Source organism: Acinonyx jubatus, chromosome E2, assembly GCF_027475565.1.
Source record: "Acinonyx jubatus isolate Ajub_Pintada_27869175 chromosome E2, VMU_Ajub_asm_v1.0, whole genome shotgun sequence".
NCBI classification, from domain to species: domain Eukaryota; kingdom Metazoa; phylum Chordata; class Mammalia; order Carnivora; family Felidae; genus Acinonyx; species Acinonyx jubatus.
Genome location: NC_069396.1, coordinates 902,110 through 920,693, shown reverse-complemented (window position 1 = coordinate 920,693; position 18,584 = coordinate 902,110). Strand labels below are relative to the sequence as shown.

The window sequence follows — 18,584 nt, the reverse complement described above, 5'->3', positions numbered from 1 at the left end:
TGCTGGGGCCCGCCCACCTCCTCCCGCGCCACCTCCTCCCGCGCCACCTCCTCCCGCGCCACCTCACACAGCCCCTGTGCTCAGGAGCACGGCCCCAGGGAGGGCTGGAGCAGAGGCGTGGGCATCTGGAGCTGTGTCCAGAGGCACCGGAGGTTGCGGGTCCAGGAAGCTCCTGACCTCAGGTCACAGGTTGTGAGGACCCTGAGGACGGCAGAGGCTCCCCAACGTGACCCACTCTGGACTTGTCGTTGTGCCCAGTCCTCTTAGTGACTGTTTCCTGGGGCCGTGCAGGGAAGGCAGAGACATGGGAAAGCTGACCCCCACCCTGAGCTCCATCCAAGGGCCATTGGGGACCTGCCCCCCCCATCCCCAGCAGGGTGACCCCGTGCTGACCCCACGCCCCTTCCAGGTGGCTGCTAAGTGGAGCTTTTCCCGGGCTCTTGCTTCAGGGCCCCCATCCCAGCCGTGTCCCGGGCCCGTGTTAGCCATCGTGGCATTTCCAAGGCGTCCCTCCCTGCTCTTCTGTCCACAGATGTGGCTGTGATTGGAGTTCCAGACATGACATGGGGCCAGCGGGTCACCGCAGTGGTGACCCTTCAGGAGGGACACTCACTGTCCCACAGGGAGCTCAAAGAATGGGCAAGGTAGGGGCAGGCAGGCAGCGGTCCTGCTGTCAGGGGAAGGGACAGGTGGGGGGTGGGCCGACCCGAGGTCGGGGGAGGGGTGGAGGGGGTCTCCGGTCCTGCTGCTGTCCATCTAGGGGTCAGGGGGAGTCTGAAAGGTCAGGTGACATGTTACGTTCCCCAGGCCGCCCCCCCCCCCACACACACACACAAGGGGCCCCAGGAAAGGTCTGTAATGGCAGGTAGGACAGAGGTAGAGAAACAAGGATGCCAGGTGGGAGCCCCCGTCCTTCCAGCGGTGGGACAGGGTGCATGCTGGGGGGCCTCTCCAGCCTTCCAGAGGAATCTGTGGGCAGGGCGCCCCCTTCTTCTCCATTCCCCCTCCCCGGGCTCCCTTCTGTCCGCTGAACACGGATTTTGCGCGTGCTCTTTGGGAGTCGGGGCCAGAGCCCTCCCGTCCTGCGCCCCGACCTTAGCCGCAGGCCCATCCCTCGCCATGTGTCCCTTTCCCGGGAGCCTCTGTGCCATACGCCATGACCCCGGGGCCTCTGTGCCTGCCAGCCTCACAGGCCCCCTTCCCTGTGTCTGCGGTGCCCCGTGATCCATCGGGCTGGGAACCGACAGGCAGGGACCAGGGTCTGGAGGCAGCTCAGAAAGGAAGCTACCAGTAATGGCCCCAGATTCTGGGGAGTTTCTCCTGCCCGTACTCTCTCCCCTGCAACCCCTTCTTCCCGGCTTGCCTCCCTCTCCTCAGCACCAAGATCTTTTTAGCTCATCCAACGTGATTTCACAAACAGCAGGAGAGCCTTGTTTCGTGAGGGGCAGCACAGCTGGGCCAGGAGCTTCCTCTGGATTTTCGAAGTCACAGTTGGAAGAGTCGGTTTAACAAAGGAGAAGGTTCTAGTGGCTGTAGCTGCTTTGATTAGACAAATTACTTTGTTAAAGAATAGAAAGCACACACCCTGAGCTGAGCTCTCTGCGGAGACTGTCAGGGCGCAGTCTCGGCCGCCCCCGTGTGGGGAGCCCCGCACCCCAGGGCTCGTGTCCACCCCGCAGGTATGTGTGCACACGCCTGGCTCGGGGCCGGGGAGGACGTGGGACAGGCTCTCCATGCTCTGGGGGATGCACACGCCTGGTCGGGCTCTCTCCCGGGAGGCCCCCTGGGAGGCCAGGGCAGGTGGCTGACCTGCCGTCTCTAGGACTGTAGCACAGTGAGGCTGGTGTCCAGGCCTCTCTGTCCTCAAGCGGGGCAGTCACTGGGCGGTGGCACGGAGGCCACCCACCCCGTGGAGGGAGAAGAGGGATCTTCCTTCCGAATGGGCAGGTCTGACTCTGGACCTCGGTTCCAGCTCTGCCGGATGAGGCTCTTAGTGAAGGTTCTCTCTCTCTCTCTCTCTCTCTCTCTCTCTCTCTCTCTCTCTCTCTGTCATGCTCACTGCCGTTTGGGAGTCTTTCTAAAGGTTCTTTCAAATAACATTTTCCTCTATGCTCCCACGTTTTTCCTTTCTGAAGATTCCGCCCTCACAGACTCCACTCCTCAGGGAGGGCTGACTTCCTCTCTGTGCTGCACCCGAGCCAGACCTGGGGGCTCAGGCAGCACGTCCCCTCGGAGGGGATGAGTGTGGCCTGGGACGGGGCGACAGGGCCACGTTTGCAGGGTCTGGGACGTGGACCACCCACTACCCCTCCATCCCCCAAATACCAGGTCGGAAAGGGGTGTGGATTTACACACCAGGGAAGAATCCGGGGTCTGTGCTCTTGAACCACGGTGTTGATGTCTGATGAGGCCATTGGCTTAGTGCCTGCTCGGGAGAAGCACCGTGAAGTAGCGGGTTGGGGGGAGGGACACCTCCGCGTCCACGCGTCCGCTTCCCCAGGAAGCCTGCTGTTAGCAAACAACTCTGCAGGATCCCCGTCTGAGAGCACAGCTTGCCTTGCGGTGATTCTGAAAGTTTCCCGCTTGGCCAGTTGCTGAGCTGAGACCCCCTGGCAGAGGCTGGGGCAGCACACCCCACCGTCCCCAGGGTCAGAGTCCTCGGTCCAGAAGGACTGCTGTCCTTGGAAATGGCAGGGCCCGCAGGATTTAAACCTTCCTGCATCCTTCATCACACCTTTAGATCGCTTTCTGATTTTCATGGCTTTTGGTCCTTTTTTCAAAAGTGGCTGCTAAGTTAGGGTTTGTAACACTGGGCTCTAACTTAACACCATTTGCCCCCCCCCCCCCGTGACGTCCTGCCCCTCCGTGCGAATGCCACCCCCGATGCACACTCACCCACACTGCGTTCTTCACTCTGCTGACCCTCGAGCCGCTGAGCCCCGCACAGTCGAAACTCTGTGTGTTCTGACCCCGAAGACTTACCTCCTAACGACTTGCTGTTGAGCAGAGGCCTCACCAATAGCCGTCGATCAACGGCACTTTGTAGGTCGTGTGTCTTACTGTGCTCTTACAGCCCGGCGGGATGCAGGGAAGAAATGTTAGGAAAATCACAAGGGAGAGAAGATATATTTACAGTCCTGTGCTGTATTTATCGAAAAATTCCACTGACAAGTAGATTAATGCAGCTCAAACTGGTGGTGTTCAAGGCTCAGCTGTATTTCTGTTCGAGCATCGGCTCTCAGAGAGGGCTCAGTCACAGGGAAGTGATGCGTGTTTCCATCCTGTGCCCCCAGGCCCGCCTCTGCCTTCTCTCTCTGGGCCGTGGCACCAGCTTCGCGCTGGCCTGCCGAGGGGGACGCAGGGGAGGGCCACCCACAGGCACTGGAGGCACAGGGCTTGGGCAGCGGGGTGGGGGGCTGAGAGGGGCTGCGTCCCTGGATCGGACCTCCAGGTTCGCCCTGCCATGCTCCAGAGCCCCTCCGGCAGTCCTGGTGGCCTCGCAGCAAAGTCCAGCCCAGCTGCCTGTGTCCTCTGGGCCCTAGTGGGCAGCTGGCCGTGTGTCGAAGCTGCCGGGACCATAGGTGGGCCCCCCTCTCCCCTCACGAGCCAGCACCTGAACCCCGAGCCCCCCAGAGTAATGATGCGTTCAGTGTGGTGTTGGTGACGCTCGCTGCCCATGGCCAGATGGACACGGCCCATGAAGACAAGTGCGTGTTCATGAGCACCCGGCCGCTAAGGCTGAGTTTTGGGAGTTCTCTGCCACGGCCCCTCACGAGCTCACCACGACCTCCCCGGCGGCTGAGATGCCCCCACAGCTTGTGCAGACCAGAGGCCACACGTGCCTGCTGGCCCCAGGTGGACGTTGGGATGCTGTGTCCCTCTGGCCTGAAGCTTGTGGTCAACAGCCCCAGAGAGTGGAGCTCAGTGGCCCGGGAGGCCAGGAGCTACTGTGCTCTCCTGCCCCCACTGTCTGGCCGAATCCTGTGGTCTCCTCACGAAGGGACAGGTGGCTCAGACAGGGCCTCAGGGGAGCCAGTGCCTATGGCCCGAGGAGCAGTCCCAGAGCAGAGCCCAGGGGTGGCAAGATCCCACCACGTGGCCACTCACAGGAGGCCCCTCGTGGGACTGCGGGGTGCAGGGAGGGCAGCACCAGCCCGCGAGGGGCCCCCGGCCCTGCCCGCCTGCCCGTTCCATCCATCTGGCTGCAGCCCTGCAGCCCTGCCCTGCCCTGCCCTGGGAGGCCTGACCCCGAGGAGGGCTCGTCCTCTGCCCATGAGGGAGCCTGGAACCCAGGCCGAGGCAGCTCCCTCCATGTTGCTGTCCTGCAGCGGGGTGCCCTTCCAGAGCCGGCTCGGACGTGGCCGGGCTTCAGGGCCCCGTGGGACATCTGCCCACCTTGCAGGCTCCCTGTTGCGTTGGGAGGGGGCTGTGCGGGCCCCAGTGCCTGCCACTCAGACGCTGCTCCTTTCTGCAGGGGTGTCCTGGCCCCGTACGCCGTGCCCTCTGAGCTGCTGCTGGTGGAAGAGATCCCACGGAACCAGATGGGGAAGATCAACAAGAGAGATCTCATCAGGCAGTTCTACCCGAGTGACCAGGGTGCCCCGAGGCCAGGCACCGGTGAGCCAGCGTCCCCTGTAAACTAGAACCCCCCAGATCAGAGGGAACAGTGCCGGGGCTAGCAGAAATGAGATCACAGTGCTGATTTTTCAGATCCGACGTGACCCCCTGTCGCCTCTGCTGCGTCCTCACAGCCACACCTGCACCGAGCGTAGCTCCCTGTGCTGCCGTCTGCTGGGCGGGTGCCTGCAGCGTCCAGCGGCACGCCCCAGGGCAGCGGGCCTCCAAGCAAAATTCAGTAAAGTCTGTGCAAAGACAAGCATGTGCCGTGCTGTCTGCCCAGGGGCACAGGGGGGCACCACGTGCCGGGTACAGAAGTCCTGCCTCTGTGTGCACAGCCGAGTGTCTCCCACACTCTGGGCTGTCCATGTGGCCTCCCCAGGTGACCTGTGACCCCTCCAGGCCCTCCTGGCTGGACACCCGACTGCTCAGAGAAGCCAACCGGGAGAGTGGGCCTGGGTATCCTGGTGGGGACAGCCCGGCACCGTGAGCGCGGCATCACCAAGGGGCGTCCCTCTGCACAGGGCCAAGCGGACCGCCACGGGGACTCAGGGCTCGGAGCAGAGTGCCTGGATGCTGTGCTGGCGGCCACATGTGGCCCCATGATCCCCCACAGGAGCTTTCTAGACCACGGGCCGGGGGGCCTCTGTGATGGATGAGCCAGGGGATCCGAGTTTCTGGCTCCGTCGCCACGCGGCCCCTGTCGCTGTCAATCCTGCTGTTTGTGTGAGAGTCTGGCTGATGGGCCGACAGCTGCCCTGCCTTGACCCACCTATCTGTGCCACGCCCTCCCCGGGGCCCCACGGCACCCTTTTGCGTCCGCCCCACAGCCCTGCACCTCTGCTCTTAGTGGCGCTGGCTCTGGCACATGGGTGCCCCACCCACACTGCAAGCAGAAAATCCAGAAGCTTCTGGATAGTTTATCGGAGATCACAGCAGCTGCTGTGCCGAAGACTGCTGGAGTCTGGAGCTCTTTCTGAACGTTATGTGCCCGGAACGCTTGCCTAAAAGACCAGCAAAATGGGGCTAGGGGCGGGAGGAGCCACTTTGGCCCTGGGCAGGGGCCACGTGCTCGAGACGCTGTGGAAGCCGGCCGACTACTCCCCTACTCCCGCGCGGTGTGCAGTCTGGCTCCCCGAAAGCCTGACCCCAGGCGTGGTGTTTGCTCCAGGGTGACCAGCCCATGCTCCTGCCTGAGCCCGGGACATGCACACCAGTCACTGCCTGCCAGGCAGGCTGGCCACCGGAAGGGCTCAGCTGGCTGCCTGCCGTCCGACTCTTCTGGGGGGGTGGCCCTCGGCACCACACGGGACAGCGTGTGCTCAGGCTGGCCCTGGTCTGGCCTTGTAACTAGGGAGCCACCTGCCACTGGGGGGAATCAGATCGAAGGTTGCAGGGTCTTTAATTAATCCTGAAAGCTTTGATTCCTGAAACCATTCACAAAATTATTTAGTTTATGCTATACTCTGTATCAAATACCTTGAAAGCCTAATAGTCACCTTCTACTAACAAGACCACAGAAGGATGTTGGCTTGTTTCGGGAACATGTGCCTCTGAGGACACGGAATGCCGTGTCCTCCTTGTCCGTGTGACCGAGCATGACGAAGCTTCCCCCTTGGCTGGACAGCCCTACGCCGTCCTGTGCGCCACTCCCAGAGAAGGGCCAGGAGCAGGTGCCTGAGGTTGGCCGTGGGCAGCTTGGTTAGCGGCCGCTGGTGCCCCTGGCCCCCTCACCCCCAGAGGGACTCCTGCGGAGGCATCAGCCGCCCTGGGGCTGAGGCTGTTGGAGGGCAGCGGGCGGGCCCCGGAGGGAAGGAGCACACACAGCTGGTGTAGACGGCACAGGTCCGCACCCACACGTACGGGCACCGGGGCCAGCAGAAGCCGGGCCCCGTGACATGGGGGAAAGGCTGGAAACAGCCTCGTCTCTGCCTCAGTTTCCCTCTTCGTGACTTGAGGCTGGCATTTCCTTAGGGATCTTCTGGCCAAGGACTGAGGGCTTTGCTTCCTTGGAGCTCAGTCTGTGGAGGCTGGTGGTCCCAGCGTGGCCTCCCACCTGAGCTCCCTCAAGGGCTGGGCCAGCACAGGCCAGGCTGCCATGCGCCCCCTGACCACATCTGCCACGGGCACAGCTGTCGCCACATGCCTAATCCCTTTACCGGCCACCGTCAACAGCGCAGAGTCCCCGACGGTCAGGGACTCTCCCAGGCCACGGCCACTGCTGTCCACGCTCAGATCTTTCCGTGTCTCCCCTCTGTGCCCTGGGGCCCCCCCCTGCCACCTTCACACGTGGCATCTGGCTTCTCCTGAAACCCTCCTCCCACGCCCCTCCGAGGGGCACGGCGGGAAGTGAGACCGGACGGACACCGGACGAGAGTAGAGATCCTCTGTGCAGCACCCTCGGGCCCAGGACGGATGCCTCTCCCGTCGGGACGGGGGCGAGTCCCCACAAGGGCCCTGGGATCGGACTCTCCAGCTGAGGGCAGGGGCAGCGGGGCCCCCCCGCCAACAGGTGAGCGTGGGGCACCCCCAGCAGCCTGGGGCAGGGGCCAGGTGCCCGAGGGAGGAAGTCGTGCAAGTGCTCTGAGCGCCCCGAGAGCCGGGTCCTGGGGCGCTAAGACTGGGCTTCCCGTCTGGGAGGGTTGGAGACCGGCCCTGCTCGCTGTGTCGGGAGGACGGCGTAACCGTGTGGAGCGGGGCAGCGCCTGACGGAGGCAGCCCCGTGTGGGAGACGCGTGCCTTCAGGGGCTCGGGCCACAGCCATGCCTGCGCACGCACGAGCCCTGTGGCCAGGGTCGGGAGGTCCTTTCCCAAGAGCCCCTGGAACGGCTGAAGCTCTGAAAGCCAGACTCCGTTTCTGTTTTCTCTGCCACGAGGTGGGGGGTGGGGTGCACCCTGAGTACGAGGGAGGGAAGGGAGGCGGCCCCACTCAGGTCCCCCCTGCGGGCAGCAAACCCGACCAGACTGGCCGCGCTCCCGTAGCCCGGCTGTGTCGGACAGACGCCCCGGGTGTTCCCAGCCTGTTGTCCAGACAAACGGGCGCCGTGTGGTGGGCGACGGCCCAGGGTCCCAGGAAGAGGAAGGCCGGGTGCAAACCACTCTCTGTCTGGGGGTGAGGTCAGACGACTAACCAAGCCCAACAGCAAGGCCGCCAACTGACGCGTAACCGTGCGGGTACGGTGGTCTGGGCGGGAAGCCGTCTGCAGGGAGGTGGGGCAGCCGGGAGCCCAGAACCGATCGGCAGCCAGGAACTGCGGCAGCAGGGCCATCCCCGGGGACCCAGAGTCAGACACTCTGCCAGCCGTGGATGCCTCTAGAAGCCGGGAGAGAGGGGAAACGGATCGTCCCCTGGAGCCTCCAGGAGGAAGCAGCCCTGTGACATCTCAGCACATGAGCCCCCAGCCTGAGAGGATGAGCAGCCCCCAGGAGCATGGTGGCAGTCTCCCCTCAGCTGGCAGCCTCTGGTTCCTGTGGACTCAGCCCCTCCACGCCCACACGGCTGTGACCGTGGCGGGTGCGGAAAGTGGCAAGCGGATCGGAGCACAGGAACAAAGGAGTTTGGGGAGGGTCTCCGGGCACAGTCACTCAGCCGGGACAGGAGGCCCCAGCTGTGTCCTTGCCAGCACCTCCCAGCAATCCTGCGTTCGCTTCCCTCTTCTGGATCCCAGGTCGGGGCCGTTCGGTGGGGAAAGCACCGAGGGGGTGGCCAGGGCACCCGCACGACAGCCCACGTGCCTCTCAGAGCCTGTTCCACGGGCAAGGCAGGGACAAGCGCCCACGCCTGAGGCAGAAGGACTTGGTGGAAATCCCATTCCCGAAGGTCCCTCCCTGTGCCTGGTGCAGGCGGCAGGCTTGGCAAGGGGTTTGCTCCTTGGCCCTCAGCCCCTAACAGGTGGCTTTTCTGGGTCCTCTATCCAGGGGCCCAGCCCCAGGAGCGGGGGCACGGGAACAGGAGTTCAGGACGGCCGGGGACCCGGGGGGCTCAGGCTGCATCTGAGAAGCGGGGCCCTTCCTGCAACGCAGCCACGGCCCAGCACAGAGCAGGTACCAGGAGGGCAGCTCCCACCTGACCTGTTCTCCCCCGAGACCACGCGGCCCCTCTGAGGGGGGCTGGGGCAGGTGGCCGGCCAAGGCCCTCCCTGAAGGCCCCACCCCCCTGCGTCTGCTGGCAGGTGGAGTTTCCCCACCGCGTGTCAAGTGTAAGGGAGTGAGCACATGCCTGCAGGGCAGGGCGTCCTTGTGCACATGTGTGCATGGTGGGGACTGCGTGTAGGGTCCCCGCATGTGCGCCCTCCTGCACGTAGTGGCCCTGGCCCCACCTCAGCCCCTCCCACACAGGCCGCGTCTCGTCATCGGCTTGCCAGTCACGTCGTCGCTAACAGTCTGCTCGTAGATACACGGCCGTCCAATTACTCCTTAAGGGTTACAGGCCATTAAGCTGTCAGTCTGCTTCATTCCGGCCCATCGGCGCTGTCCCCACCAGCACACAATAACCATTAAAATGACACCAGGAACAAGCAGCCGCGCCCACACGGCGTCCGTGACGTTCCCATTAGTGCCTGCCTCAGTGAGGAAGGGCCGCTTCTGAGAAGACGATGTCACACTGCACCAGCCGGACGGGCGGCCCGCTGAGCAGACACACTGATGGGTGTATACACACACACATAGGTACGCTCACAGACACACAAATGTTTACAAACAACACCGATCTGGGCTCTGAAGCCTCCTGCCAGATGTCGGCTGCCCCTGGGCCCCCAGTGACCAGTGAGGGCCAGATCAGGGTCAGGGATAGCTCAGAGACATGCTGGGAACCGGCAGCAGCTGGCATGGGGCTCCAGCCTGGGACCCTGTTGCCCCTAAGCAGCCTGCATGTGGACCCTGCTTCTCCCAGCCCCAGAATGGTGACATCTCTTCACAGTGGCTCAAGTACATTTTTCAGACCCACTTTAAACACTGAGGACGGAAGAAAGAAGACCGGCCAGTGCCGTGTCCACCCGGCCTGTTGGGTCTTAGCCTCGGGCAGGACTTGCCTCAGATCCTTTTCAAGAAGTAACGACAGCAGTCCCAGCCTCCGTCCCACACTCAGGAGCTGAACACACGGTGCCTGGTGCTCGTGATATGTTCTCTCAGAGTGACACAAATCTGCCACTGAGTTCATGCTCTTCTGCGCTGGCTGTGTTTGTGGACCTAAGCTCTGAGTTGCCATGCAGAGGCCCACCCATCTCACGGGTGGATTGCATGGTCGTAGGCACAGGCCTCTTCCCAAAAAGACCATGTCGTGTAGACAGCCTCCAGCAGACAAGACGCCGTATCTCGCCTCCACGCAAAACAGACAGACTTTAAATCTTTGCCACGGTGCTCGGTGTCAAATAGGATCCCTTTATTTTAATTTGTACTCCCCTAATTGCTGCTTAGGTGGAGTATTTTGAATATGTTTATTGTCCATTTGAATTTTTTATTCTGTGAATTGCCTGTTCGTGTTCTTTGCCCATTTTCGAGTTGGTTGTTGGTAATTTTCTTGATTATGCATTGGTTGCGTGGCTTGCCTTTTTTTTTTTTTTTTAATTTTTTAAACATGTATTCATTTATGAGAGACAGAGAGCACAAGCAGGGGAGGGGCAGAGAAAGAGGGAGACACAGAACTGAAGCGGGCTCCAGGCTCCGAGCTGTCAGCACAGAGCCCGATGCGGGGCTCAAACTCACAAGCCATGAGATCATGACCTGAGCCAAAGTAGGACACTTAACCGACTGAGCCACCCAGGCGCCCCTTGCCTTTTATTTTTTTAATGGTGTCTATTGATGTGCAGAATGTGTTCACATGCATTCAGGTTTTTTATGGTTTGAGTTTTTCTTGTCTAAAACTTCCTTTCCTACCCCAAGTTCTTAAATACACTTTCCCATGTGTTTTTCTAAAAGTTACAAAGCTTTGCTTTTCTCGTGTAAACCCTTCATTCATTGCAAATTCATTTTCACATGTTGTGTGAAAGGCCCTGATTTTTCCCACGTGGAGTGACCAGTGTTTCCTTCTGTCCACTGAAGCACATGGGCCTCCGCTCTCTGCCCAGCGTCCGGGCATGTCCTGCTCCAGGCTGTGCCGCCCTCTGCCCTGTTTCCAAAGCCGAGGCGCCTGTTAGCACACGGCACCGCTATTTCCTTCTTCAGAACCGTCTTGGCTGTTCTTGGCCCTCTGCTTTTACGCCAGAATTTTAAGAGCAGCTTAAAGTTCCTTTTTAAAGAACCTTATTGGGGGTGATGGGATTTATAAGTTAACGTGGTGACATCTGACATCTTCACGAAAGTGCGCCCTCCCGCCCACAAACACGGCCCAGCTCTGTGTTGTGGGCTCCTTCCTGTGTTGTCGTTTTCCCAGTAATAATCGTGCCCGTCTTTCCAGAGGGTTGGTCACAGGTCCTTCTTGTTTTTGTTGAGATCCCAAGTGGGACTTTTCATCCCGTGTTTTAAGTGCTCGCTGAAATGGTTTGTGTGTTGCATTTCCATCCTGCGGCCTTGCTCGCTTCTTGGCGGGCTCCTCCCGCGGGTCATCAACGCCTGCCCGTTAGCAGGTCACGTCTCCTCCTGTGACTCCCCAGTCCTTCTCCTCTCATCGCGCCACTGAAATGCCCGGTGGAATACAGACCAGGAAAGGGGGTAGATGGCCCAGAGCCACCCTCCAGCTCTGCAGGTGAGTGCAGGTGGACGCCTGACGCAGATCAGCACGTTCATTGCTGGGATGCTCCGGGAACACACGCTGAATTTCACAGAAATGTTTCCTTCTCTATTAAATTGGCCATCCTGTCTGTCTTTGACTGGTTTTTTTTTTTTTATTTTTTTTTTAAAGTTTATTTACTTATTTTTGAGAGAGAGAGGAAGCAGGGTAGGAGCAGAGAGAGACGGGAGAGAGAATCCCAAGCAGGCTCCTCACGGTCAGTGCAGAGCCGGATGAGGGGCTAGAAACCACGAACCATAAGATCGTGACCTGATCTGAAACCAAGAGTCGGACACTTAACCGACTGAGCCCCCCAGGCGCCCCCGTCTTTGTTACTCTGGACCCTGTTGATGGTATTGTGCACCGAAGCATAGTCGTGTCCCTGGAAGAAACCCTGCGGGGTCACAGTGTGCGGATGGGGCCAGGGGGCCTGAGTTGTACTCCGTTTAATGCGACTATTGAGCTGGCCCTGTGGTTTCTGATCTACAATTCCAAAATCCAAGAAGCTTTAAAAACCAAAGTTGCCTTTTTTTTTTTTTTTTTTTTTTTTTTTTTTTTTTTTATGTTGGGGGTAAACCGATCTGGCAGATGCTGCACAGTTAAACGTTTGTGCCCCCTCCCAAATCCATACATTGAAAGTGACCGGCCGGGGTGATGGTGTCAGGAGGTGGGGCTGTGGGAGGTGGTGAGGTCATGACGTGGGATTCGAGCACCCTGGCCACTCTCGCCTCATGGGGACGTGGCAGGAAGACACGGCCGTGAGCCCGGACACCCTTGCGGGACTCAGAATGTGCTGGACCCTACACCTCGGCCCGGCCTCCCGAAGGCCACCTGACCTTCCCCCAGTGGCCTCGGCTGGGCCGTCCCCTGCCTGGCCCGTCAGGCTCGTTCTTGTGAATACGGCCTGGTGCTGAGGCACCACTGAAGCGTCCTCGTGCTTGGCTATGGGGCACTTCTGGTTCCAACCGTCGTCATTTCTACTTTGACTTAATCTCTTAATCCTCGAGTTACCTGGGAGCACCTGTCAGCCCGCCCAGCTCCTCCTGCTCTCCCGCCATCCTGCGCGCACAGGCCTGTGGTCCCGGGTCTTAGAAACCCAGGCACCTTTTGTGCCCCCTACGCGGTCAGCTTTGCTCCAGAGCCAAGTGACTGGACACGTGACGGTGTGGTCACCTCGGGGTCAGCCTCCCCTCCAGGATGCGGCCTGTTCACATCTGCACACGGCAGGCTGCTTTGTCTGTCCTTCCTATGTCTCAGCGCTAGGTTCTTCGGCCCTTTTATTCTTGATTATTATGTATTTTTGCTGGATTGTTAGTTAGCATTTCTATACTTATTCGTGTTCTTTCCATAAGTTTTCTTTTTCTGAGAAATCTTGCTCTTCCCCTGTTGGGGGCACAGATAGACCGTCTAACCCCAAGCCATTTCTTCATGGGCTCCGTTTGGTTTCAATGTGTCTGCCGTGAGCAGAGAGCCCACGTATCTGACTCCAGGGGATGGCTTGTCTTTTAGTTACTGAATGTAGGCCATTTATTGTGACGATTTGATGTATTTAAATAGTTCATCCCGCAACCATTTTTTTTTTATTTTTTAATGTTTATTTATTTTTGAGAAAGAGAGCCCAAGCAGGGGAGGGGCAGAGAGAGAGGGAGACACAGAATCCGAAGCGGGATCCAGGCTCCGAGCTGTCAGCCCAGGGCCCGACGCGGGGCTCGAACCCACAGACCACAAGATCATGACCTGAACCGAGTCAAACACTGAACCGACTGAGCCCCCAGACGCCCCTCATCCTGCAACCTCTACTTTGTTCTCTTTGTGCATTTGGAAATTATAAATTAAATTTCTGGGGCACCTGGCTGGCTCGGTGGGTAGAGTATGCAACTCTTGATCTCAGGGTCGTGAGTTTGAGCCCTATGCTGGGCATGGAAAATACTGAAAAATAATAATGGTAAGGGCTCCTGGGTGGCCCAGTTGGTTATGCATCTGACTTCGGCTCAGGTCATGATCTCGCTATTCGTGGGTTCAAGCCCCGCGTCGGGCTCTGGGCTGACAGCTCGGAGCCTGGAGCCAGCTTCAGATTCTGTCTCCCTCTCTCTCTGCCCCTCCCCTGCTCGTCCTCTATTTCTGTCTGTCTCAAAAATAAATAAACATTAAAAATTTTTTAATCAAAAAAATAATATAAATTAAATTTCTGTTGAGTACCCTTAAGTTTTTTTAAATGCATACTATAACACTCACAGTTCTTTTTCCAAGTTTGTAGTTGCGCAGTAGGCGGGCCCTGTGGCCAGGATGTAACCTTCCTCCCTGCCCCTCCCATCCTGATACACTTCCAGAGTTTCAGTCTTGTTTTGTTTTGGAAACAAAAATTAATAGGCTTGTTTTTACAGCGACTGGATAAATTTAGTGATGTTTTCTGAATTTCTTGGCTCAACGGATTTCTTGTCATAAATAACGCTCACTGATGTTTTAGCAAGCATCTCTGAGTGGTCACCCTGCGTGGCCTCCGCACACCCAAGCCTCTGTTTTGTCGTCACTCTTCAAAGACGAGCTGCCCGGGCCCAAGCCAGCCCTCTGTATCTCTGCCTCCGGCCCCTTTGACGTTCATGTCTTCCCAGTTCGTGAGCCTTTTTGTTCCAATGCTGTGGAGGCTGTCTTTGACCTGGACACGGCAGTGCGTCTCCACGACGGGAACAGCCAGCAGACGGGGGGCCTCGCTCAGATGAGCAGCTCTGGTCCCCGTGTCCCCTCGGTTGCCTGAGCGCCGTCCACACGCAGACGCCCCTCTGCGGCCATCAACGTACACTGGGGCGCCCGGCCCCGCCCCGCTGACCCCACTTCTGTGCGGACGGCATCCAGGCTGGCCCCCCCGCACCCCAGGTGACCTGCCTGGAGCTCAGCAGAGGCCTCGGTCTCTGGGCACGTGAGTGTGGTTTCATCTTGTCGGAGCGCTAGTCCAGCAGGCTCTCTAGAGAGTTCTGAATCTTGCTTTTCTCAACAGACACAGACCTTGGGCCACCGTGACTTCGTCCCAGGCAGGCATGAAACCACCGGCCAGGGCAAGGCCAAGGGCAGGGTGGGCCCCACCAGGCCCCGTGCTCAGGTGAAGACCGCCGGCGGGCCATCCACCCACATGGACACCATCACTCCAAAGGTGCGAGCGTCATCGGAGACTCAGGCAGGCACCTCCCAAAGCCCCAACCCTGCGTCTGCGGAAGCCCCTTCCCGTACCCGCCTGGAGCTGTGGCCTGTCTGCCAGACGCGGTTACTTGTTAAACCTCGGATTCACTGGGTACGTGTACGGGCCTGCCCCACGGAGCCTCACTCGGGGGGACGAGGTGCTGGGCCTTGGCTGGCCACATGCCTCCTTGGCTGGGGAGGGCAAGAGCCTCGCAGTGGGGCAGCAGTGGCGCCCCAAAATGGAAGCTGGGGCCTCTCTCTAACCGAGGAAGGTGCCGGGAATAAGCCAGGTGCCTAGGTCGGGTCGGCCCCTGAGGGCCTGAGGCAGGGACAGGACCAGAGCAGGGTCCAGAGACGTCAGAGGACTTGAGAGAGCAGCTGACTGATGGGAGGTGCGTGCCAGCTCGGGGATGCCGAGTATAGGAGGTGCAGGAGGAAGAGTCTGGAACATTCTGGGGTTTCCAGCCCAGCAGCCTGAATGGAGAGTACAGGAGGGGGAACCGGGGGGCTGGAGAGAGGGCAAGGTGGGGCTCAGGCCTGAACATGCTAAGCATGAGCTGGCAGAGGGCGCTGGGCAAGCCTGGATGTCCGCCAGAGACTTCTGGGCGAGAGCAGGCGAGGGTCGGAGGCTCCCGTACAGGTGCACGCGGGCCCCCGACATCCGGGGGAGAGCCGGGAGGTCAGGACCAAGGGGAATGGCTGAAGCGTGCCGATTCTCCCCAAAGAGGCAAGGAGACCATCCACGGGGGACTGTGTGGTGTGGCCCGGCCTCTCACCCAGCAGCCTGCAGTCCTGGATGGGGTGGGGGTGGGGGTGGGGGCCTTCTGTGCCTCACACCGGCTCTGCACCGACCTGACCCTTCTGCCCCGAGTCTGTCTGTCTGCGGGAGAAGGTCGGATGGGAAGGCTTTAATGCCCTGCATCTGTCTCGTGGGCCCTGTCCCTGGAGGCCCCCCAAGACCCTGCCCCTAGGCAGAGTGCCACCACTGGCGGCCCCAGAATGAAGGGCAGCGTTGCCAGACCACACCGATCCTGTTACAGCCACGGATTTCATCTGAATGATCGTTAATGTGATTTGTACAGTTATTTGGATTCTGTGCTCGCGGATTTGTCGCCAGTCCACTTGATATTGATGAGAGGCAATGGAGCCAACACTAGCTGAGTGGAGCGGGGTGGGGGTGGAGGGGGCCCCTGTCTGAAGCCCCCACCCCTGCATGGCTCTCCACCCCCCCCCAGCCCTCCCCCACCCAGACTGCACGCGGCTTTGCTGGCCGTGTCTCTGGGCCTCGTGGACAGAAGGGTGAGGCACATGAGGGACAGGTGTGCGGCCTGCAGCCCCTCGGGTGGCCCTCTGGCCTCCCCTCCCCCCAGCCTGGAAAGGACCAGCCACTAGGTGGCCTCATGTGCCTGGGTGTGTGGGACTCAGCAGGACTTAAGGACCCTGCAAACCCACCCATGTGGTGACAGCCGCGAAACAGAGCACGGAGGCCACTCTGAAGAAAGGGAGCTTGTCCCGAGGCTCCACGAGACCCCGAGTGGGTGTGTGCCTCCTGGTCCCTCTGCGCCCTGCTCCTTGTGCCAAAGTCAGGTGTTACTGCCAGCGCCCACGGGCACAGACCGCCAGCCAGGCCCGCTGGGAGCACAGACACTGGTGAAGGAGGCCCAGCCTGGTGCGCATGCCCTGAGGGATGTGTCACACCGCCCTGGCCCCCCGACACCGTCTCACCACACGCCTCTGTCCTGCCCTCCCCCTTCCTGCCTTCCACACCTTCCCGCCCACATCGTCCCCTCCCCTGGGTCCTCAGCACCCTGAGACTGAACGAGCAGGATGGGGGGCCCGCACACCTGCCCTAGGGCCTTGGGGTACATGGGCCCCCCGGCCTGTCTTGGTGAGAGTTTTTACTAGAGTGAGTTTTCCATCAAAACTGGCCTGGGGACAGCTCACAGATTCCTCTAAAATCTGACCATCTGTGCCCGGTGACCTCTGTTCTCTGGCTTGGCTCCCACTTAGCCCTGAGTGTGTGCCCGCATCACTATGGCCAGGCTGTTCCCCTAACCTCGGGTTCTTGAGCACTCCTGGGCTGACCTCGGGGCTCTAGCGGGGCGGCCTGACTCAGCCGACAACAGTGCCCGTGGCAGAGGCCGTTTGTCTGGAGTCCGTGCTGGTCGGGCTGCCCCAGCACTTTGCGGGGAGGAGTCCAGGCTACCCGTAGGGCCAGCACCAGGGCCAAACAAACCTCGGGCAGGCTGCACGTGGTCCGGCCGTGGTGGGCGAGGGGTCTGGGCCGGACGTGGGCAGGAATCTGTGCAGGTCCCAAAGGCAGCATTCCCTCTGTTCCTCCTGGGACAGCAAGAAGGCTGAGGAGTCCATGCTGGGGTCCCTTCGCCCTGGGAAGGGGCAGCTGTGTCCAGGGTGGGGGCGAAGACACATCACCCCGCCCACCTGGCCCCTGAGCACAGAGCGGGGTGACCTCTGGGCCAGAAGCGGGAGGTCCAGCCCACTGTCCGCGCCACCCCTCCCAGGGCTTCCCTAGAGCCACACTGCCCCCTACTGGTGCCAGCAGACATGGCAGGAGCCATGAGGACCCCAAGCCTCCCTAGCCACCGAATCCCTGGGACTGATTATCCCCTAAAGAACACAGGATACCACATCCAGTGAACCTGGGGCCACTGCGTGGCTGGAATCTCCATCACTGTATCAGAGGTGCAGGCACGTGGCCACTGGGCAGGACAGCCACTGGGGCTGGAGACATGGAGGTCAGGGACAGCCCTGGAGGGAGGACAAGACCAGAGCCTCTGGGTCACCTGCAGCCCAACCCCCTGTAAGCAGCACCCAGGTCAGGCTGTGAGTGCCTGGCTGCCAAGCCCTCGGGGCCCATCAGCCCAGGACCCCACTGCCTCATCCAGGCCACCAGGGTTAGGGCCTTGGGACGTGCCCCCCCCCCACACTCTGCACCCATCATCCACTGAGGAACCCCTTACGCTGCTCCCCCCCCCCCAATTAGGATTTGTTAGTGCTTTCTGACCCCTCTGGGAGGCAGCCCCAGCAGGACTGTCCTCAGCACTCAAGCCCAAGAGCCCAGACCCGGGAACCATGGAAGAAAGGAAAGGCAGTGGGCGTGCCCCCACCTAGCCTCTCTCCTCGCCTCCAGACCAGGCTCCCAGAGGTTGGCCGGGCTCCTGGCCAGGCCCCACCTGTATTGGTCTGTCACCTTGGCCTCCTCGGGACTTCTACTCTTGCCTCTAAAGTGAGGGGCCCAGAGACAGGGGCCACCTGGTGCCTGGGCCTCGGGGACCACCATTCGGGCTTTACTGTCCTTATAGGTGACTGTCCTCCAGGCATCTCCATGTGGGTGACCACAGGCACCCCAGGGAACGTCCACAAGGAAACTGCCCCTGCCCAGGCCGACACCTGGGGTCAGGTCACCTCCTTCTCTCAGCACCTCCAGACCCCGGCGATCCTCCCCTCCCCTCCCCTCTGTGTCCACCCCCGGTCCCCGCCCCCATCGTCCACCCAGCAGCCTGAACCCCGCCCACTCGTGTGCCCTGCCCACCGGCCACCCCGAGGCCACGCCCCCCCCCCCCCCCCCCGCCACGTCTGAGCCGCCCTTGCTCTTTGCAGGGGTTGGGGGTGGAGTGTGAGCTCCCGTGCCGCCTCGGGCCGCAGGTTAGAGTCTGGGGAGGGGGTGACCCCGAGGGAGGCGGCAGAGCTGCAGGCCTGGAGAGTCCAGGGGGTCGGATGCCCCGAGTCCTCGGGAAAAAGCCCAGATAGGGCTCTTCTGGAGGGGCGGTCCTGCTTTAGGAAGGAGAGGGAACTGGTCCTGTGGCTGGGGTGGCCCAGCCCTGGACAAGGCCCCCCATGCTCGTGCTTGGGCACAAGGGGAAACTGAGGGTGGCGGGGAGAACGACCTCCCCAAGGCCCTGCAGTTGGACCCCCATGGGGAGGATTGCTCACCAACCCGGGACCACACCCGGTCACAGCGGCCTTTCCCTGCGCTTGGGGCTAACCCATGACCGGACCCAGCTCACCCTCCCCTTGGAGAACCCCTACCCCCAGAGGTTGTTGGTGGGGGACAAATGGCCAAGAG

General features: G+C 60.7%; 1 protein-coding gene across 2 annotated transcripts in view; it reads left to right on the top strand.

The window, feature by feature from the left end:
* The window catches only part of ACSF3 (acyl-CoA synthetase family member 3), a 56,103-nt gene extending 40,833 nt beyond the window's left edge, over window positions 1–15,270 (top strand). The window contains exons 8-9 of one of the 2 annotated variants that reach the window (XM_027076429.2): window positions 533–644; window positions 14,319–15,270. In XM_027076429.2, coding sequence (XP_026932230.1) covers window positions 533–644; window positions 14,319–14,424 — 218 coding nt within the window. In that variant the 3' untranslated portion in view covers window positions 14,425–15,270. Of the gene's footprint in view, window positions 1–532; window positions 645–4,474; window positions 4,877–14,318 lie in introns of those variants that run through there. The other variant, XM_027076427.2, reaches the window with a different exon arrangement.
* The last annotated feature ends 3,314 nt before the right edge of the window (window positions 15,271–18,584 follow it).